The 23846-nt window shown below is 39.2% G+C and overlaps 1 protein-coding gene across 1 annotated transcript in view; it reads left to right on the forward strand.

The window, feature by feature from the left end:
• The first annotated feature begins 4503 nt into the window (after nucleotides 1–4503).
• The window catches only part of LOC143004811 (uncharacterized), a 45826-nt gene continuing 26483 nt past the window's right edge, over nucleotides 4504–23846 (forward strand). Inside the window, exon 1 of the mRNA XM_076155964.1 lies at nucleotides 4504–5541. Within this exon, the coding sequence (XP_076012079.1) occupies nucleotides 4504–5289 (786 nt within the window). The 3' untranslated portion in view covers nucleotides 5290–5541. The remainder of the gene's footprint in view (nucleotides 5542–23846) is intronic.

The raw sequence follows: 23846 nt of genomic DNA on the forward strand, positions 1-23846 counted from the left end.
ACAGATTAAACACAGCGCTGAAAACATTTCATGAGGATGTTGGTCCATGCTGACTTGATAGCGTTTCCTGCTGATTGTTAATACAGCCAAAAGGTTCTAAGTTGGAATCCAGAGACTTAACAGGCTGCTGGAGTAAAGTTCAGTCACTGCCAAGTCATATTTTCCTCATGGGAGTACATTTGGAACACTGGGGCCATGTGGAGAGGCCCCTGGTCAGCTATAGTGCTGAGACGTCCACCGGTACAGTTTCAGCAAACCATCCTTTTCTCATATCATCATTCTAATTTCTGGGGGATGTCATGTATTCCCTTGTCATGATCCCATCACCCAAACTTCACAGTATCCGTTGATCTACTCTTTTATCATTGTTTGACCATATCCACATAAAGCATCTTTTTCTATCCGCTTGCATGTAAATGTGAATACAATGTTCAACACATAGTTGGAATTTTTGTACATGGTGTGTGTACAGAGTGAAGGGATTCAGCAGCTTATTCTCATTGTTTTCAGCATCTGTTGTACGTCTCCATGCACCCATGCAGAGAGAGTGTACTGTTCCCCACAGCTTTAAAGTGAAACTCGGCAGAAAAGAAAAGAAAAGGTAAACTAGAAGCTTTTTCATATTTATTTTCGTAACTAATTTCAAAATAAATGCATAAAATCCCTCTTAAAAACTGAATATAATGAGCTGTAGACACAGTGGAGATCATTAGTCACAACCCTTGCATGGTGTTATGCACAAACAAAGGGCAAACACACTGAGCGTTACGAGAGAACATGGCATACAGAGAGGGACAACAGAGAGGAAGAGACACAGGGAGATGAAGATGTTGGAGATCCATGATGATTGAAGATTTGTCAAGATTGTTTGCACCCTTCTTTATCAGCATCATCTTAATGGTGGTACTTGGATGTGTCTCTATTTGGTACTTCACAGTGATTGTGAAGCCTCTCTGGAAATATACCTCAGTCCACCAGATGACACTAATTGAAAGATCACCTTGGGATACCGATGCCTGAATTCTTTTCCTTTTTTGGCCAGATTGCTTCACTGTTTTGTGAGAAATTGGGGAAAATAACAATAATAACAAACAACAAAACTATCTTGCAATGTTAATGAAAGGGTATTTTCTTTCTTCCTTGACCTAAATCAAGATCAACCACCAAAATTGAATGGGTTCCTCCCTGGATCATACCTAAACTCCTACCTAGTTTCATGGAAATTGGTTGATATCTTTTATAATAATCATGCCAACAATCAAACATACACAGACCAAAACATTGCCTCCTTGGTGGGGATAACTACAGGGATTTAGTGAGTGTTATACTTTGGATTGTCTGCATTTATTTTACTAGATTCTTTACTTAAACCAGTGCTTAGTTTTCAACTGACAGAATTACTAAATACTGAAATGGGCAAATACAGTTTTGCTGTATCCACATTCAGCTCATATACAGTACATATACATACTGTAAATACACATAAATATATATACAGTATGTATATGTGAATGTGTACACAGTAAAACCAATCAAATCAATCTTTAATCAATTAAGAAATGTTGTAACATTTACAGTCCTAAATGTATGCATGCTATAGGCTCATACATTCAAAACCCACATTTCAACACAACAATTAGCATTTATGACACATCACAGGGATAAATAGGAGAAAATCAGTGGGCTATTACATGATTGGAATATGTATTAATTGTATCGGTGTGTGATGTGACTAATGTATAGGAGGATGATAATAATAAGGTAGGGGCTGAATAATTTATGATCTTCTCCTCCAGTCTGAGGGGGTTGTTCCGTAACGCTCAGGCAGCCAGAGAGAGACATATTTAATGCATAGGATAAAATATAGGCTTTAGGTTCTGTGAGATCTTTCTGGGAAAGGTGGGAATATTGGGATTCAATTAAAAGGGGAATTCCATTTTACACCTATTTCACACTCTAGGGTATCTCTATTACAAGGTGTACCTCATGATATTCTACAGTGTTTAGAGAATCGAAAGTGAGGAAAACACACTGCCCTTGAAATCAAACCTGAGTGGTGCCTATATCAATTTCACGTAGCTGGAGGGGGGAATAGATGGGAATAAACCAATTGTTCATGCTGATTAGTTGTCTCATAAAGTGAGCATGCTGCATCTATCAAAGTAGATTACTTCCTGAGCCTCCTGGAAATCTACAAAGGATTGTTGCCTCCATTCAGAAATTGTAAACTCCTTCTTGTTGTATTATCCCCTCTCCTTGATTGCTCCCTCAGGCAGAGTCAACACCTAACGCTATGCTATGCCACAGGTTTGGTTATTTCTGAATGAGATATCTTGTCACTCAAAGGCTATAAGTTAAGTGTAATTGCTGTTTTTTGTGTCCTGTGGGTGCTCAGTCATCCACAAGCCTCCAATGCTGCCTGGTCTGCAGAGAAATCAACTGCAGGCTGGGCTTGTGATACCATCGGGAGCGAGGTGGCAGCTGCGGTAGCACGTTGTTAAAGCTAATGTGATTTAGTGTAAGAGGCTATGATTACAGCAAGCAGCGACCCTGAACAGGATAAGTGAGTATAGAGAACGGATGGATGGATTATAGAAACTCTGTGCAGCAAACTGCTGCAATCAACAATAATTTATTCAGCTGCGGTGTTGAGTTAGTTCCAAAGAGTGGGCAAAGTAATGTGGGCATTAAAGATATACAATGGGGGTCAAGCAATGGAAATTAAGTTTGGCTTGAAGGGGACATGTTGGATATTTCTATTGAAGAAAGCATGTGACATGACAATGAGCATGCAGTTTGGAGATATTTTTTTATTATCTCTAACATGTTCTGCGTCTTGTTATTGTCCCTCTTTTTAAAACCTCCAACATTATTTACAATATCCCGACCCACTGCACTCCAGTCCTGCCTCTACAACTCCTCCCACCTAAGAACAGGGGACATGATTGTCAACCAAGGTCGTGATTCTCCTTGTGGTAAATGTTTGTTTTTTTAGCTCAAAGGTTTCCATCTTCCATCAAACATACAACTACATCACCCTACAACTAGTGTAGGGTGATGCGTCATCAGTGGGGTGGAGGGTGGGGGTGGGGGAACATTATACTTCTCATAATCACAATAAAATGATGCGCAATGATAAGTACAAATCTGTAAAGCATAAATTAATTTATTACATCACAGTCCATTTCAGTATGCCTGTATTTTGTAATCCAACTGCTTTTTATCTCATCAAGTAAATATGATATAACCTCACACTATAAGGGACTATATTATATTCCATATTCTATGTCTCCATTGAAGCCCAGTTAATTTGAGAATGTCTCCTCTGCCATCACTGCCTTTCTGCAGTGGCACCGTATGGTAATGATGATACAATGCAACAGCAGAACACTCTCATTGCCTTTCAAATATCCTCTATATTTAGCTTAGCTTGTGCCTTGCATTCTACAATACTGCTTTATGTCAAATGGATAGTAAAGATTGAGACATTATTTTTTCACAATAACATGATTTGCTTTAAATGAGCTTTAAAAAAAGATGTCAACAAAACAAAAAAGGTTAGCACCACGGTATGATACTCAAACCCGCAAACTCAAGCAAATATTTTGGAAACTTGAGAGAATATGGCGTTCAACAAAAGAGGAAGTATCACACTCAATGTGGCTAGACAGCCTAAAAGCATAAAGGAAGGCCCTCTGTAATATCTGAGCTGCCTATTACTCATCATTAATAGAGGAGAACGAAAACAGCCCATGGTTTCTTTTCAGCACTTTGGCCAGACTGACAAAGAGCCATAACTATTATAACTATTGACCCATGTACAGTATCCCCATAGATCTTAGTAGTAACAACTTCATGAGCTTCTTCTGAGATGCAATTCTAACAAATAGAAACAAGGAGGATAGACACTGATTTCACCTCAAACACAGGAACCTAACAAACAGCTGTAAATCCTGTTATATATTACGATAGTTTTTCTCCAATTGACCTCTGTAGAAATTAAATTAATGGGGAACCACCTCCTAATGGGTAAATGAATTGATTGATTTGGGAGGAAATTAATCAAACCTTATTCATTCAGTTAAGACAATTCAATCAAATCAGTTTCCCATCAGAAGTAGTGAATTCTATGTTTCATTGACATTTAGTTTGTCTACTATAAGATATGTGCACAGACAAATTGTTATGAATAATTTACATTTTTAAATCAAAAGAATCGAATAATGATCTCAGTCAGAGTATAGAAGAGGACAATTGAACAATTGAACATGTGCTGAACTGTAAACCTCTGGACTAGTTACCTGTATTATTGTTATTCATTATTATCATGCTGTCCTAATAAGTCTCTAAAGACTCTCCTGTTGGTCCAGAATGCAGTTGCACATGTTTTGACCAAAACTTGGAAAATAGATCATGTCACTCCAATTTTGGCTGTGCTACACTGACTTTCTGTTAAGTTCAGAATAGAATTTAAAATCAACCTGCTTACTTTCAAAGCTCTTGATGGTCAGGCTCAATGTTGGCTCCATGTCGAAGCACCACCTGAAGCTCAACCTGGACACGACTGAGATGGTGTTTCTCCCGGGGAAGGACTGCCCGCACCGAGACCTGGCCATCACCATAGATGACTCCGTGGTGACGTCTACTCGGACTGTGAGGAATCTGGGTGTGACCCTGGACGACCAACTGTCGTTCCCGGCAAACATCGCTTCGGTGACGCGTTCCTGCAGATTCCTCCTCTACAACATCCGGAGGATTCGTCCCTTCCTTACTGACAAGGCAGCGCAGGTGCTGATCCAGGCTCTTGTCATCTCCCGCTTGGACTACTGCAACTCCCTCCTTGCTGGCGCCCCGGCTTCCGCCATCAGACCTCTGGAGCTCGTCCAGAAAGCTGCTGCTCGTCTGGTGTTCAACCTTCCCAAGTTCTCCCACACAACTTGCCTTCTCCGTTCTCTACACTGGCTCCCCGTAGCTGTTTGCATCCAGTTTAAGACTCTGGTGCTAGCCTACAGGGCAGTGAAAGGAACAGCTCCTTCATACCTCCAGGCTATGGTCAAGCCCTACACCCCCGGCCGATCACTTCGCTCTGCTGCCTCCAGGCGGCTGGCTGCCCCAGCGCTCAGCGGCCCCTGCTTGCGATCGATGCGGTCACGGCTTTTCTCTGTTATGGCACCTCAGTGGTGGAATGATCTCCCGACTGATGTCAGGACGGCGGAGTCGCTGCCCATCTCTCGCCGCAGGCTGAAGACCCATCTCTTCAAGAAACACTACCTGGATCCTCCCTCTTAGGACATCACCTACTCTGTCCTAGCTCTTCTGATGCTCTTGTTTTCTAATCTTTCATTTCTAATTTGTCCTTTTTTCTCATTCATCATAGTACCTAACTTATTGCACTTCTACTCTAGCTCTAGTTATGCTCTTAGCTGTTGGTTTAGGAAGGAAATGCGCTTACGATTTCTTGTGACCTGAAGTTCTTTTATCTACCTTTGTTGAACACACTTATTGTAAGTTGCTTTGGATAAAAGCGTCTGCTAAATGACCGTAATGTAATGTAATGTAATGTTACCTTAAAGAGTTCACAGTACCACATTGCCCCCCTAGAACACTGAACTCCCAGAATGCAGGCTTACTTGTGGTCCCTAGTACGTATATCTCCCATCTCCCAGATTTGGTCTGGGGGGCAGACACACACACACACACACACACACACATACCATATCCCAAAGACATTAGTTCTCTTTATGTATTTTTGCATGAATCAGGGCAACTTTCAATATATTACTAAACTCTCATATCATGACTGATGCCGTACTGTTTGCGAGGCTGAAAATGAGGAAAACAATGTCACAGCTGCTTGGCTGAGCGCAGAGTAAGACTCTGGGCCTCCGTCCAGACAACATGCTGAGCACTCTGAGGGTGTGTGGGTTTTAGTCTTGTCTTGTGCTGTGGAGCATAAGTGGTCCCTCCCTGGTCTGCTCTGTCTGAGCTGCGAAACGACTCATTGTAAGAAGGAAAGTGAGCAACAGAGACAAGTCAAAGGCAATCACAACAGAAAAGATGAGAGTGACAGAAGCTAAAAGTGTAAAACAGAACCAAAAAATGACCCAAGCAGTTTGCGAAGAGAAAAGACAGAACACTTGTGATAGCAGCTACAGAGAGGAAATGGAGTCAGAGGCCAAATACTGTGTGTGACTGTGATGCACTGTTTTTACTCCAACCCCACAATTGATGTGATCACGACCACAAATTAATCACAAGACAAACCTTGACAGAAGCTGAGCTGAGCTGCCAACAAGGCTTTAGCTTTGTTTATTATGTGATAACACATTTAGATTTACCCACCTACACACTTGTTTGCACTTGGCCATCATGTACTTTGGTGTAATTATTTGCCCAGCATCTTTCACAGTCCGTCGGGTGCGTGAGGCAGCTGGCCAATCAGAACAGAGCAGGATTTGTAAAAGGACATTTTCCCCTCTATGTGCACAGCAAGGAAAAGGGTGGAAATCAATTTACTTTTGAACATGCTTATAAACATGGATACATCATTTTTTCCAAAAAGTAAGGATCGTGAGTTGTCTACAAGCCCCAAGGGGACTTTGCTGTAGCTCAGCACATTATGCATTGTAATTAAACGTGCCTAGGCAGCTACCATTGGACTCATTTATTTGTTTTATAGGTAAAGTGACAGCTTAACATTAACTGTACAATTTGGAAAGAAGAGTTGTGTATCTTTCTCACTGAAACAAAGCACAGGAGGAAGTTCTGAGTGAAGCTCTGAGTTGGCACTGTTACAGTAATGTCACGGTATGGACACAGAAGCAGCTGGACAAAATAATGCAATTCCCACAATGCTTACATGTACTGAATGGACATAACATAAAGCGTTGTGTAAGTGTTCAGCCATGGGTGCATCCACTAAAGTCCTGGAACATTTTGCAGCACCAAGAGCCTCTTTAGTGAAGTGTTATTAGAAAATACCACGCTCCGCTGACTGCATGTTCCCAATCTGCAGACTTTTAGGACCATTTCAAGACATACCATTATGTCTACATAATGCATGTTCACAAGGTGAGAGAGGAGGATTCAGTGAGGATAAAGGCGCTCGTCTTCCTTTGTCAGCGTCCTCTGGCTATTGTAGAAACTGTTCACAGCTCCTATTGTTGTCTGCATGTTGTCTGCTAAAACAAATTAAAAATATATCTCAAATTTCAATAGGTAAAGATTTGTAATTATTATTACTGCGTTTCTTGAAAACAATACCATATTTTTCACATTATGTTCACATATTTGGCAGACTTTGATGCTCAGTCAAAGAGCTGATAAAGAATAATGGTTTAGCCACACTGTTCAACATTAAACTGATAATTATTTGCACATGTTTTCTATGAGATAACAGGCAATGGTAAGGTAGGAGAGGAAAGAGCATTGTTTCCAAATAACACCCATCATCACCCATCCACTAAATATATTCCACATGCATAGATTATTAGATTTTAACAATGGATCACTGAAATAAGGAATGTGTTAGTAAAATGCAATAACTACAGATAGGGAAACCAGGTAAACTCTGAACACCAAATAATCTAATGTGATCTGCAGGGTTTAGGAAATAATCTTTACATTCTAATCAACATGTCAGATCTCATGCTTTAGCCTTTTGTTTTATTCAAAGCATTAATTGCCATCAGTGCAATCCTTGGTTAACAGTCTGCAGATGCACAGCTCTGTAAGTTAAGCAGGTCGACAACTCCCTGCCTCCACTGGCTCTCTCACCTTAAGTCCTGAGTATTACATTTGAGCTATGAACAACTGAATTACGCTCTATAAGGCATGATTTGTACTGAGTTGAGTAGGCGCTGCCCTACTACACAAAAACTGCATGTGACTGCATGTTGGGCCAAAGTGATTAGGGGATATGTGTAGCTCTGATATTTCCCCCCATCTCTTTTAGGCGTATGTAATTTGGTTAATTTTCTAAGTCCAATGTCTTAGAAAACCATAATTGGTGGTATTTATTGTGGTCATTATTTCCTTCCGTACAAGTCATCGTACTAATTTTTTGAAGTCTCAGTTAAGGTTCACGTTCAAATCTCGTTGGGTCGCGTGAGTAAGCAACACCTGCAAGCAGCCAGCAAACATGTACATCTTTATATGGTCTGGTAAAAGTTTATGTTGGTCACAACTGACTCAAATTTGATGTGAAGACCCAAAGACTATTCCCCTTTTCGCAGCATGCAGCCAACTAGGTATTTGTTTTGTTTGTCTGTTTTACTTTGGTAGAATGTTATTCCTTATGCTGTGTATGTTTTCACAGTGGATTTGGAGAGAAGCCGTCAGATAAATCAATAGTAAGTAAACCACTTCTCCCTGCACTTGGAGGGAATTATATTTTCTAAGATTAAAATGTAGCTATGCAAGGTTGCAGTGTCCTCAACTACAGAAATCAGCAGCTGTGATCAGCTTCAAATCATATCAGTTACAACAGTTCCAAAGAGACAGGGTTTCAGACATTTCAAGAGGTGTGACATTCTGAAATCATTTCTTAAATTATATCTCTGCAGCAGAACCCCGATCCATTTAATCGTCATCATAAATAATGGTAGTCATGCTCAGTCATGAGTAGTCCAGTGCTGGGTTATGCTTTAAAAAAGTAACTTTAGACTGAAATGTGAGAATAAAAACTTTGAACTAGTGCCATGTTTCAGGTCCAGCAGTTTGATGGAGTTGTTGATCAAAAGCCTTGACTCAAACATTCCTTTGCCAGTGCTGAGATGTCTCACTTTTAAAACGATATCGTGTACCTAATGCACATTCTCTCCTCTTCATCTTCTTGTTGAAGGATCACATACATCTTTATTGCTTTTATTCATAATAATGTGCTAGTTTGAAAAGATTAAGTAGACTGGTTTTCTATATTCTTGATAAAAGCACCTGTGGTTAATTCTTTCCTCAACACTGTGAAATGAGAGCTTACAAGGAAAGCCTGAAGGCTGCACAGAACTCCAAGTTCAATCTGAAGTGAAATAGTGCAAGTCTCCATCGTCCCGACAGTTTGAGAGGTTTGAGAGGAGAGGAGGGGAGGGAAGGCTGGACCTCTGCATCAGGAAGTATTGATTTGTTTGTATCCTTGCTTTTATAACAGCATCATCAAATAAAACACACAGCAGAGCAGCAGAGAAGCTGCATGGCCGGCAATAACCGGGGAGGATTAAAAGGATGAAAACATCTTTACCATTTGTGGAATGCTACATTTCTCCAGCTAGTTGTGTCTGCACTGCAAAATACCATACACCTTAATGTGAATGCAAAATCGACATTAATCAAAATATGCTATAGAAGTATTAGTAGTATATTCAGAGTAAAAGACAAGACTATGCTAGATGTATGCTAGCAACAAAAAAAAAAGATTAATTGAGTTTTTCCTCACTCTCTGTTGCTTATGTGATAGGAAACATCAATAAAATAAGCTTTTGGAACCTGGTCTGGAGCAGAGGTTGTTGCGTACATGTGTGCATGCGTGGGCTGAGTATCAATGGTGTGGCCAGCAGCCCTGAATGTACATGTACAGCTTGCTTTGCCAATGTGTCAAAGATTGCAAATGTATGGTAAAGCACATTGGTCATTTATTTGATGCAAAAATCACATCAGTCAAACGCAGTTAAATGCATGTAAACTGTGATTAGAACTTAATAGTTGTAGCATCAAATGGGAGCTGAGAGATAGGCCACATCTTTCCCCATGTCAATGAATTTTGTAATAAAATTCAAAGTTGTACTAATTGAGAAGTGACATTACAAGCACTTTTGGATCTTTAATGTGAGCTTTGAGAATATGCCACAGTGGCAGATTTGTGGATTGACATTGCACTGTTGTGCTATAAAACATAATTGGCAAACAAGTTCTGTTAATGTCTGTTTTATTGCTTGATGACAGATCTAATTTAAAGTGCTTGCTGGGTCACAAATGGTGTTTTTAGTTTGAATGCTTATATATTCTACAGGCAAGGCACTCCTGAGTCTGACAGTTCTCGGGATATACAGGCAGTCCCAACAAATTCTGTTCCTACGTTTATCCATAAATCTGATTTATACGTAAGTCTGAACACCATCAGTATGGTATGAAGCGCCATTTAAGGACAAAATCCATGTTCCATGTGTCCATGTCACACGCACTAGTGAAACCACACACATGCACCTATAGACACACCTCTCATACACACAAATGAGAGACCTCCCGCATACACACTAGTGAAATTGCACACTCATACTGGTAAAAGTGCACGCACTATTGATTTTTTTTCAAGTCAGGATCAGATAATGAGATCATTATTTAATATGTTTGTCTTTTGGAGTCAGATAAATGAGTGTTGAACTGTAAATGATAACAATTTCTCCTGAAAGCTGTTCACTGGTTTTCATCATTGGGCCAGGGCCATGTTAACCTCTAACATGTGTTCGTCTTTGTCAGGGTGAACATGATTTATTTATCTTTTTTTAAACGTGAACGCAATATTATGCTTGTGTAAAACCAGCATTATCTTGGTCTCATCAAGAATGACCATGGCCTTTGATTCTCCGCAGACTGCCTTTGGTGATGTTGTTCTTTTCCACTGCTAAATCTGGAGTGACAAAGTCTGAGATTCTCACCACACACTTGAGGCTTGTGTTCCCGCTGCTGCTGAGTTGAGTGGAGATTTTTTGACTGCCACAAAAATGAGATGTGAAGATGATATACCATATGAGATGAAAATCCTGACAGGAACAGGGACAAGGCAGCACAAACCAAAGACATTTCCCTGTTTCTGACAGCCAGCCAGTGGCATACTGTGGCTTGAAATTCAATATAGCCCACTTTATTTTCAGGAGGCGCATCTCATACTGCCAAGATTCGGTATTTTTTTACCTGGATGCCATGGAAACACAGTATGCTACTGTGATGCTGCCTAAGCGTTGAGTTATTTATTTGGTTCATGTGTTGAGAAAGAGTAAACATGTTAAATATGTTGACCTAAGTGTGGATGCGATATCTATAAATGGTTAACTTTGACATTTTTACGTCATATGCATACGTGTCAGCTAAATTGAGGTCGAACGATTCGTTCAACGGTCATCTGTTTATGTAAAACAGGTCAAACCTACAACAATTTCACAGGCAATTATGGAAAACAGAATGTTATATATACAAACTAAATTGAACTCATACAATTTGCTTGGGCTTATCCTAATACACAGTTTAAACTCCAACTATTTTTGCAAAAATCCAAAATGGTCAAAACTGTGGATATGGTTGCAACCTACATGATAATTTTGTTTTGCCCAAATTGTATCCACCAAATTTTATCTGTGTCAAGTAGTTGATGCTTTCTTATGGAAAGACATGGTGCACCACTTGTACACGTGTTGGGAAAACAAGGCAGGCTTTCTGTGAGGTTCATTTAGAGATTAGATACTATATTATATTTAAATGATATAAAGGTGTATTTATGTGCATTAAAAGCAATGTACAAGGTGCCATTCAATTTCTATTGAATGACATATTTCCAACCCTTCTGTCTGTCATGCTCTTTATATAGTATGAAGGAGCTATTCTCTAGGTAGAGAAAGTCAAAGCAATTATCTCCAGCAAGATTTACGATCCAGCAAGGACTAGTGCGGAATATCAAGTAGACAGATAGCTGTCTTATGTATAACCGTGTTAACACAGAACAAATGGTAGAAAGCAATGCTGCAAACTAGCACAACTGCAAGTTCAGAATTGTCAAATTCTGTTAGATGCTTAATTTGATTAAATGAACATTTACAGTCACGACAAGCACAGTTAATCACACAAACTACAGTATTGAGTGAGTACCCTGTATATATTCCCTAAGTCACACAACGATGGAGATAGTGTGACTACTGCAATTTAAATGTAAATGAATGTAGATTACATATGTCAAAAAGCACATTAATTTGTTCTACATGGTGTGATAACAGCCATTTACATAGGTTTACTGTGTGTATTCATGTCACATTGAGCTCACAGAGATGATATCACGTCGGGGGGAAAATATTGATTCATAATCACAAATCAACAACCTCATCTCTTTATTCTACTCTTCCTCGTGTGTATAGACCTTGACAAGTGTAAAAGGTCCATAGCAGGTTTGCTCTCTGAAAGATTACCATCTACTGTTGTACTTTGATGAAAATACCTCTGCTTTGATTTGTAGTCAGTGCCATGCCGGAGGGCTCAAACAATGACTGTTCAGCAGTTTCCCTGCAATAATTCCTCTTTTATGTCAGCACCAACAGGACAGCTGCTGTTTACAACTTTATCAGGGTCATTGGCTAAACAATGGATTCTATACAGCTCCTTTTAACAACACACCTAATGAAGGAGAAGGAAATATGTGATAGTTAAGACTTAACTAGAGTTTTGCCAGCTCTAAGATGAACCTAATAGGTGCACTGTAAAACCTTGTTTGAAGCAGTAGTATTTGAATTAATTTGGTAATTAATGGCTTCTTTTCTCTCTTTAAAATCCCCAACTGAACAAAGACAATGTGTTAATTGACAGACACCTCTGGCATTTATACACTGCCATGTACTGTGCTGCAACAATGCGGCAGGTTTTAATATAATACATTCTAGACTGAGGAACAGCTAAAAAACACATGGATTTGGAAGCAGAAGACTTCTATCATCTCTCATTTATTTAATCAAAATCAAAATAATAAAAAGAGATCTGGACCGTTTCCTTGTACTTGTGAATTTCACCTTCTGAGAAACTGCAAAAACTATCTCTCCTTGCCTCTTTCATTTGATGAATTATATACAGTATATAAATACAATCCAATCTGACTAATTGAGTAGAAACCTCTTATTTAGATTTCACAACATCTCAAACAGACACAGAGTGGCCCACCTGTGTGGTGCTTGGCAAGGTTTTGCCTCCAGGACAGCTCAAATTCTTCAAGGCATCGATTCACTACAGTGCAGGAAATGTTTTTGGTTCACGCTGTGTTTATGGCATCATGCAGATTTCTTCAACCTGATATTTATGCTGCAAACATGTTCCATCTCATCTAAAATAAGCTCTACTGTGCAGCGATCTGGAGACTATGCATGTGGTTATAATTAACTCAACCCGCTTTCATGAAAATGGAGTCATTATTAGATGATGGCTGCATTGTGATAGATTGTGTTCTGCTAAAAGGGTCAATTTGAGTACATGGTTACATTGTGGCCATAAAGGGATCCTTATAGTCAGCAATGGCGCGGTACACTGTAGCATTAATAACATTTTGCTATGGCTAGTAAATACTCACAACTCCATTCACACTCAACATTCCATGACCAGCCTGCATCTTTGACACAAAATGAGATGGATCCATGGATTCATGCAGTGAACACCTGCCATCAACCTGTCCTAACAGATATGGAGATTTATTTGAGCAGCCAGTTCCATTTTTCCACCATCTAGTTTCTCATCTTGTCCTTTGGCTGACAAGAGTGTAAACCAACATGACGCTGTGGCCCATCTGCTTCAAGGTTCAATTAAACAAGGGAAATGTTGTTCCATCTTCTTTTTATGACCTCTGCCATCAACAAGATCTTTTTGCCGATTTTGACTCTCTGACTAAAGTATCAAATGATTTACCTCCTACTGCTGATTCTGATGCAATGCGATTTAAGTGCAGCCTTTGACACTGGGACACCGGGATCACAATATTTTACTTAAACGTCTAGAAAATCCCATTGGCATTCTTGGTCTCGCACTTTCCTGATCTAGATCTTGCTTTCCAAATAGGTTCCACTTTGTTTGAATAAACAATACCAATTCACCTCGCTACCCTGTAAAGTTTGGTATTCCACAGGATTCTGTATTGGGCCCATTACTTTTCTCAATTGGTATGCTTCCACTTGGACATGTGATTTGTCGGCTTGGCATAGATTTTCATTCTTATGCAACAATCACTCTGGGATCTCCAACCTCTAGTCCTGCCTCCAAGCTGTTAAAGGCTGGATGACAAATGTTCTGCTTCTGAATGTAAAAAAAGAATGCTGATCCAGGGCCAAAGAAGCAGAAATTGAAACCTACATTTTGGCACGGTCCCATCTGATGATCCTCAACAGCGAAGAATGTGGACATAATACTTGAAGAGGACCTTACCTTCAGCAGCCAGATTAACAATATTACAAGGGTTGCAAATATTACAAGGATTGAAACCCTTATTCATGTGTTTGCGAGTTTCAGACTAGACTACTGTAATATTCTATTGTCTGGTTAGAGCTCCTCTGCTCTGAAAAAACTGCCGATTTTTCACTGCAGGAAAACTCGACGGACTAAAACTCAAACATTTGAGCACATCACGCCAGTTCTAGCATCACCGCACTGGTTTCCTGTCTATGAAATGCTACATGGCCTGGCTCCAGTAAATCATTTTGACCTTATTGCCACTTACCTTCCCGCATGAACCTTAAGATCTCAGCAGGCAGGCCTACTTGTAATCCCAAAGGTCAAGACAAAGACTTTTGGAAAAAGAGCATTTTCGGGCTGCGCTCCTGTTCTCTGGAATACACTTCTTGCACTCGTTAAATAGGCAGACAATTGAATCCCATCTAAAAAATTTCATCTTAAAGACGCACCTCTTCTCAGTATACCGCTCACCAATGAACAGGAGGCACACTCTCCTTTTTGCGGGAGGGTGATTAGCCAACCCAGGTTTAGTTTCAGGGCTTAAACACTCTTGGTCAGTGATAGTGTGAGTTTAGTGAGAAGATTGGGCACATCAGCTAATCTCTCTCCCTATACTTTTTTTTAACCTAACCTAACTCAATATTATATCTTGTGACTCGACTGACCACTTTTCTGTCCTATGGTCCACTGGTCAGCTATTTTCCAGCTCTGTGGCTCCTGAGCTGTCTCAACATTAGATGCCTTCTCGCCCAGAGGCATGTCTACTTGCAGGACTTTGCCATATCTCTGCCATCTGCTAACCCTCCTCCCCACAACCTCCTGTAAGACAAAATGCATGCATGACATCCAAATTGTTGCACACAAGACAGAAGTCAGCCTGTTTGCTTAATACCTCAGTGGACATCTCAAAATTAAGCCATTATTCAGTTGTTTTCCTGGGATAATGTAAGTGCTTGGGTTTGTTGTAGTCCAGCTTCTCAGAAGTGTTTACACAGTGACTGTTGGGGGATCTCAGGGCTTAACCTTATCTTAACTTACACATAAAAGGCCAAGGATAATGCTTTCACCACAGAAAGGAATACTGCATGTGGTCCAATGATGCTCTCAGCTTACACCCCACACCTCGGGGTCACATGGAGGGCTGATAATAGACACTCTAGGGGAGGGGACAATGAACCAAGTTGTGGATGCGATCGATCGATTGATCGATCGGTCTGTCTGTCTGTCTGTCTGTCTGTCTGTCTGTCTATCTATCTATCTAATCTTTACTGTATTGTCCTTATATCATTCTTTCTGTCTTTCTCCCTCTGTCTAACATGTTATTTCCTATTTCATGACTGTTTGTGTTAACTGCTTTGCAAGCTTTATTGTACGTTGTGTAATCCCACTGCAACTTCCTATCGCACACTCAGCCATTTGTGGAGGGCCAATCTCTCTTGGAATTTCTTCTCCCGAAGTTTCTTCCTTTTTTCCTTACAGTATATGTTGTCTAACTAGATAGCTGTAGGTGGGGTCTGTGAATTGTCTTGATGTTGTGGGCCTCTGAGACATTCAATGTGATATTGGGCTTTTCTGTGAACACTGTCATTCTTGAATAATCCCATGAGGGCAGCTGTTTCTGAAGAGGTGAAACTCTTATCTTGGCACCAAACATTACAAGACATTCAAACCCTTTATTGTTGAGCCATTTATCCTTTTGTTAGGCTGTTAGTTTAAAGTCTAATAGCAAAGCCTCATAGTAAATATGGACACCTAGCACACAAAGTACAATGTTTACTTTGATCAACCCTACTACTAAAGGCTTACACAAAAGAAATGAAAGAAAATTAAATACTTTCAACAGCCCACTGAGTCAAATAGAACGTCCAAATAAAGAAAGGGCAATCAGCAAGATTGTGCACCTTTGTAGCCAGGGTTGTGACTGCGTTGTACTGACTAGTTTGAAGAGAACCAGCTGAGAGGTAACTATAGTGGGTGGACAGAGTAACAAAAGCTCTCTACAGGCTGTTGCAATCAGCTATAACCATCATGCAATTCTCTGAAAGAATGAATCTTTGTGCATCAGGTACAAGGACAATTTGTACATATACAGTATTTGGCTTTCCTAAAGTATTATAGGCTTAAAAAAGATTGCATTTACTGCAGGGCTGTTTCATGGGATTGCATTATAAAAAATAAGTATGAATATTGTGTGACCTTAAAACTGCTGCAGGCAGTCACAACAACCAATCACAGCTGTATGAATATAACTGTTCTTAAGCAAACCAGAAACAAAGAAGCACTAATTACATTACATTACATTACGGTCATTTAGCAGACGCTTTTATCCAAAGCGACTTACAATAAGTGTGTTCAACAAAGGTAGATAAAAGAACTTCAGGTCACAAGAAATCGTAAGCGCATTTCCTTCCTAAACCAACAGCTAATTGTACTATTGTACTAATCAGATTGCACAAACACAATCTAATTGCCTTGTGGCTCTAATGGCCTTATACACCTGAAAGTTGGAATTATGGGTACACTTATACAATGAGTTTTATGCTCTGAAAAGAATATTTTCCTTTGTCAAGGTCTTTGTTGACGCATTTCAACACTTCAATGAAGAAATTCAATGAAGAGAGTTTAAGTCAAATGACTCAGCTTTACAAAGTATTCTGAGAGCCTTGTATGCTGTAGTGTTTCCAAAAAAGTTAAATGATCTGACTTATGTGAGAGTGACAATCCTGATCCCTATGGTTTCAGTGATAATGAGTGACTATTTACAGTGTTATCGGCCGGCATACTTCAGTAAACTGTGAGTGCTCCTGAGGGTTTTTGTCGAGGTGATGAGGAGTTATCGTTGTTCTGTAAAGAAAGGGAAAGCAGAACTGTGCTCAGCCAAAACAAGGTACAAGAAGATTTTGTTTTTGAAGAGACAGAGTACAGGTTGATAATGCTGTTTTATAAAACAGTATACCAGAATGCCTTTGTCGGAAATCTATGTAGCTGGTGAGTAACTACACCAGTAAAGAGGCAAAACATTATTTTATTTGAATCCTCTTCATCTATGCCAAGTCACAACGAGAGGAAACTTACATCAGAGATGGGCTGACTATACTGACTTTTTCCTTGTACAGTACAAAAAAAGGTCAGTAGACACTATAACGTATCAACTATATTCAAAAAGAGTGTGCACATTAATTCAATACACACATGTTAGAAGCTACATGAATAAACGTGGCTTTGAACAAAGGTTGAATACATTTTTAAACCATTTTACCTTCAGTAGGTGTGGAAACAGAGGGATACTTGTCAGCCTCATTAGATGCTGTTATTAGAAGTCCATTATCATATACTCAGGACATTAAGGGCACCCTACCTGATATAATATTTTCATTTCTCATTGAGATTGAGCTACAGTTCCTATAATAACAAGCAGAGCAGATGTGCTCATTATAAGCAGCAGAAAGAACCTCACACTTCTTCCTCACACTTCTGCAATAGAGACTGGCAGTGAGCCTTGTTAACTTTTATAGCATTTTTCATTCCAGTGCACTTCAGCATCTACAGTGTATAATGAACACTTACCTCAATACCATTTTGAATCCATTTATTGACCTCAACTCATGTGTTACACTTGTATGCTTGAGGTTCGAGGTTCATAACTAAACGCAAAACCATTCTGCTGCTCCACAGATGTGATGAGCCGTCTTGACTAAACTGTAGATTCTCTCAGAAAATGGTCATGCCTTCCTTGCTGAAGCTTCCACACAAACACATACATACAGTTAACTATCTCACTAAACTTCTACACGTCATTGATGTCGATAATATATTTTGTCATGTGAGGATAGTTGGCCAGTACAGTAATAGAAATGGATGTATGAAAATGACATATTGGGGGGATGTTACAGGTACATTTCTTGAAAAAGGATATTCAATTATAAGAGGCTTGGACTATGAACCCAATAAATCAGGGGTGTCACACTTAGGCCTGCAGGCCAAATTCAGCGCCGAGTTTACCAGGCGATTTGCCAACTTTGAAGCCCAGAAATGAAGAAATGTGTTTAAATGTATATAAGAGTAATACATAAATAATAAGTAAATAAAAATTTTCTTTACTGGGAAACGTGTGGGTTTTTCCCTGTATTTTCATTTGCAATGATAAATTTTGTTAATCAACACATGGAATCTAATGATGAAGTTGTCTACAACAACTCTGAGCATTGCTGTGTTTCTGTGATGTGTTTATAGAGAGTTATAGGCATAAAAATCAAGTCAAAAATACAGGCAAGCTCTACCATTACTCCTTTAAGGCGCTAATTACATTCTATTGTGTAACAGTACATAGCTGTGTCAATATATTACCAGATAATGGCACATTTTGCCATAACTGCCTAAAGCTATGAAAACAAGTCCCATGCAACAAATGGCACTTTATAGTGGGTGACCTTGAACAAATCTTTTGTGATTGAGAAGATATCCTGAGTGCATATGAGCCCCCCCTGATGCTTTGGTTTAGGGCTTATGGGAAACCTCTCAGAAATTGGCTCTGTTTCATCAAAGCCTTGGGGACATACATACATATCAAAAAAGGGAGAACTTGTGGGTCGAAAAATGTATTTGAGACGGAATAATATTTCATCTTGTGCCATATTTTTCTATGCAAGAAATAATCTGATTTATGCTTCTGAGTTTGTTCAGTAGGAAATTCACTGGTCTTAGTTTCTATCCAGCAGTGTTCTTATGAATTTAAATGATTTTGCTGATCAGTAAAACCTTGGCAAAAATAGTTGCATAAATACTTGTGCACATACAAATTTTGAACCATGAGTGCAGGTTTTTCAGATTCTGCTCTGAGATGGATTTGTTGCTGGCAACCAGCAATTTCTAAAGCAGCCAGACACCATCTCAAAGTCTGGAGGTTAGGGATGGATCATTAATTCAATTAATTTGGTTAATTAGTTTACTGTCTCAAAAGAGAATTTATTCTTTTTTCACAACCAATTCAGCAAACTATTGCCGAAGCTGATTTGTTTAGGGCACTGTGTTTCACAAAAAGAAAGCTGTTGTGTTATTTCTTCTTCAGTACCACCTTTTCTTAAGCTCAGGATGTAGAGCTTTCAATTCCCGATGAATCTCTAACTCTGATCCAGGTTAAATGTGTGCAAATTAACCACAATCTCAGTTTTCTGAGCAAGCCTTGGTGTGTGTGTGTGTGTGTGTGTGTGTGTGTGTGTGTGTGTGTGTGTGTGTGTGTGTGTGTGTGTGTGTGTGTGTTTAGAGTTGCAGAACAGAACACTTAACTTCAACCTTGAAAACATTCAACTGACAAGAAGTGCTGTCAAGGGAAACAAATAACAAGAAATTTAAATCAGCATGTGCTGTGATACACTGTATGAGGACGACAAGCACACAACCACAAGAACTCCACTTCCACAGTTTCAGTGAAATGCTTTATTTTCACTTATGTTTCATCCAAGGCTGACCCATCAGGGCTGACCCATCAGTGAATGAATGGGTGAATGTCAGCCTATGATGTCATTCCATCTAGGGAAGAATGGCTTATGACCTTGCCCTTAAGTACTGCAGCTGATGAGCACTGAATGGCTGATGGCCAACCGATGTATGGCTGAGATGGCGGGAACAGGAACCAGGTAAGCACACCCAGCCCGGAACAACAAACACAGGTAGAGTGACACAGACAGGAAACCAAGGGGGAGGGGAAACATATAACAAACACAAGACGGAGCAATGGACGAGACAAACTAACTTAGGCACACTTGAATTAATATGAAGTTGTGTTATTATTCCAACTACATTCCCTCCTACAGAACAGATATTGTGCTCCATATAACTATATGCTTAGGGGGGTGTGAAGGATGGCATGTTAAATGACTAGGTAGTAGCTCAGAAGGAGTGGAGAAACGTTTGTGATAAACAGACTTCAAAACATAGTTATGTGATTTTCAGCTCTATGCTTGTATCACCCAATAATCTTGGTATTCATGAGTGAAAGCACTGGCTGAGTGTTTCACTTTAACAGACTTCACAGTAGGCATATTGGGTGTGGGTCGGATGCCTGCAGGCTGCTAATGATTAATGAATTCCATCACTGTCATTCTGGGACTATATGGCCACACACACAGAGGCTGATTGTCAGCTTCAGCCTGCTTAATCTGCTCCAGAATTATGCTCTCACGAGTCCACGTAGGAAGTAAAGGGAAGAAAAATATGATGCTAAATTGTAGACCACCACTATTAACTAGGATAACGTTTTTGGCATAATCTATATGTATTGATATGAAGCCTTACTTTCATTGTATCAAAATAACATTATCAATAAAATTATAAAACCTTAAACACAGAGAAATAGTTTTTTGTTCTCCAAATATATATATCTCCAGAACGCCTATTGATTTGACCGTATTCTAATCCATATTTACATGATTGAACTCAAATATGACTCACAATTTGGAAATATTATACAGATGTCCATGTTTTGTTTTTTTAGGGGTCTATTTTGAAACACTTACATTGCACACTGAGTGAAAACAGACCTCCCTTAAAGGCTGTACTCTGACTGGCCAGCCGCAACTTGGCATGGGCAAATCAAACACTTGTAAGCTGGCCTTGTACTTGGTGTTGTCTTTATCTGGGTGTGATACATACAGGACTAATCAACAATTTTCTTTTCTTTCACGGCAGTGGTTTGGCTTCCTAGATGTTTTTTTTTGTGTTAATTGATTAACACATTAGTTATGTTAATTGATTAACATATTAGTTGTGTTAATTGATTTAACACATTTTTTTTTGCAACTGATGCAACTGACATTCACTGTCATTCTCATTTAGTTTATAATCTCTTAAACATCAGCTTTTTTTCCTAAATGACACTGCCTCGTGAATATTTTGTCAGTTCAATTCCTTTCAGCTACTGCATATCACCAGTAAGACATGCCAAGGTAAACCGTCAGCTAAAGCTACTAGTTTTCTTACAAGGTGCCACATCCTTTCTGGATAAAGATATGCCAAGATAATGTGTCTTCAGTAAAATGTAATGAAACTTGAGCAGAGAACCAATTTGAACTCTATATGTATTCCTTATAGCAGATAAGTCAAAATGTGGAGCCCACAATCACAACATTTAATGGATGCGTACCTCTTTGGAACATTAATACAGTTTACATGTGCCAAAATATGATTTAATTAGAAAGACGTGTGAAAGAAATGTAACCAGAGATGGCCATTACTGTGTCATAACACATTTGTCTGCACACAGCCCAACCACCTCATACACTCCCACACACGCTGCTTCTCTCACATCTCATTTTTGTTCCCCGTATTCTTATATCGTGTGAATTTATGCACAAGGAGTCCCTAGCTTTAAACAAGCATGAAGCTGTGGTAACATGCGTGAAAATTCTTCTTCAATTAATCCAAAATTGATCTAGGTTAAAAATAAAGCCTTCCTCACATGGATATGGTTTGTTCCACCAATGTTGGAGGTCCAATTTTCTAGCCCTGACTTCACAAGTAAAGTTGTGTTTGGAAGACAATTGGTTTTTGACAAATATGTTTTTTGCCCAAGGTGATTAGATTGTGGGTGCGCTCCTGCCCTGCCCTCTCTAAAGGAATTACCCTGCTCTCATTAGATGACGACAAAGTCCAGAGCACAAATGAAACTCAATGCAACTCCAGTGCTTCTGCTCCATAAATACAAAAGAGGCTGTAGCAGTTTTGTGTAAAGAATAAAAACAAACTGTATTCCCCTATTTGAAAAACACAGTATCATCGTATACTGTACCTTAGCCTAGCATAGCTGAAGGCTTTGGTGTCATTGTTTCTGCAAGTATATAACGGCAAAATCCCTCACCACAGAAGCTGAGGTTTGATCCATGGTAGAGATACCTCCCACTTGAACATGTTTTCAAATGACCACATTTGTCTGAGACAGGAATAAGGCAAATTATGAAAGGGAAAAAAGATGTGATCATGTGAACATATGACATAATAGCGTCAGTGTGTCACTTCTGTTAACCTCACCTGTTTTTCCATATAAGACCCTTCTGTGGCCACTCATGCGTCATGAAAATGAGGACAATATCCTTGAACTATCCGTTGTAACTGCGAAATGTGTTCTCTTTATTGTATTGCCAGGACCCACTTCTGTAAATTCTACTTGCCACTGTTGATATTAACATGCGTCAAGTGTTATGGGATGGAGGACAGGGTGGGAACTCAAACGCAGGCAAAATCTCAGAGGATATGGAACAATCTGGGCAAGGAGTAGCAAAGGAATAAGGTATAACAAGGCTTAATAATGAAAACAGGGCAGAATATTACAATGGTTAGCTCAAAGTCAACATTAACACAAATAAACAAGAAAAAAATTAATGTAAAAAGGTATAGGACAATGAAAATATGTGTGTGGAGCTACGAAGTAAGGAGTAACTGAGCGGCATGTGACCTATTTAACACAACAGCAATGATGAGGAATACCCCAGTATATGAGGACAACCAGTTGTGTTGATCCTTTCCTTAAGAATTTAATCTGGCACATCCTGGCTGCTAGAATGTTTGCTCTTATTAGAAACGGGTCATCTTCTTTTGGGGTCTTGTGAAATGGCGAAATTGCATTTTGTGAGACATCTTGTGTCGTCTTACAAAATGCACGTCTTTATACAGACATTTTATCACATTTGGGATCATTGTATGCTATGAATTAATCTAGTTGAAAAAACCTCAACAGATATGATAAATGCAATGAACATACAGGAACCTATTTAAATGAATTTTATCAATCATCACAGCCTGAGAGTGATACTGACCTGTTTCTCTTATACATGCTACCAAATCTCAACTTTTGTATTTGTATTTCACTTCAATATTGCCATTGTTATATTTTGTTACAATGGCCTAAATCTGTCACAACATACCAGCATAAAAAATTCTCTTATTTCTGCCAAGGCTATTTTCGATTGAAAGTGAGGGAAAAATATCAGAGGTACATATTATTTCAGGAATCAATTGTTATTTCAACGTGTGTGAGTGTGTTTTATATTTTTCAACTCAGTTCGATATTCCAATAATGTTAAACAAAGATTTCATTTTCAATGCTTAGCAATAGTTATGCACTATTGACTAGTTATGCACTGCAATCTTTAATTCTAATGCAGTTTTAATTTGACATGAACAAATGGATCCTAGTTTTCCTGACAGAGAAAATAATGTGTAGTTAATGTGTATTCATTTCTGCTGTCTTTTTGTTTACCTCTGAGTGTATCAAGTTTGGTTGCCCTGGATTACCCCTTGGCTTTGTTATTAATTGGCCTCGTATCTTCTCTCCCACAAGCAATGCTGAAAATATCCAAAATGTTATTCAGCTATGCAGCAGACGCCCTTTGTTGTTGTCCCTGAATATAATGATATTGTGTCACAAGAATTAAACCTGTATATCAAGTCTATCTGTATATAGTTACAGTTAGTCTGCAGCCATGCTGTTAAATATTGATGAAGAGTGAAGACACACATAGGAGCCTCTTTTAGCTTCTCTTATGATTTCTTTTTAGAATTGATTGAAGTTTTCATTGATTTCTTCCAGGGCTCAGCAAGGCCTGTGTACAGCTTCTCCTACTGTATTCATAATGGTAGAAAAAAAACTCCACTCTGAATCAACTTTA

This window comes from Genypterus blacodes, unplaced genomic scaffold, assembly GCF_046128005.1.
Source record: "Genypterus blacodes isolate CSIRO-AG114 ecotype Tasmania unplaced genomic scaffold, CSIRO-AGI_Gbla_v1 ptg000067l_1, whole genome shotgun sequence".
Lineage (NCBI taxonomy): Eukaryota > Metazoa > Chordata > Actinopteri > Ophidiiformes > Ophidiidae > Genypterus > Genypterus blacodes.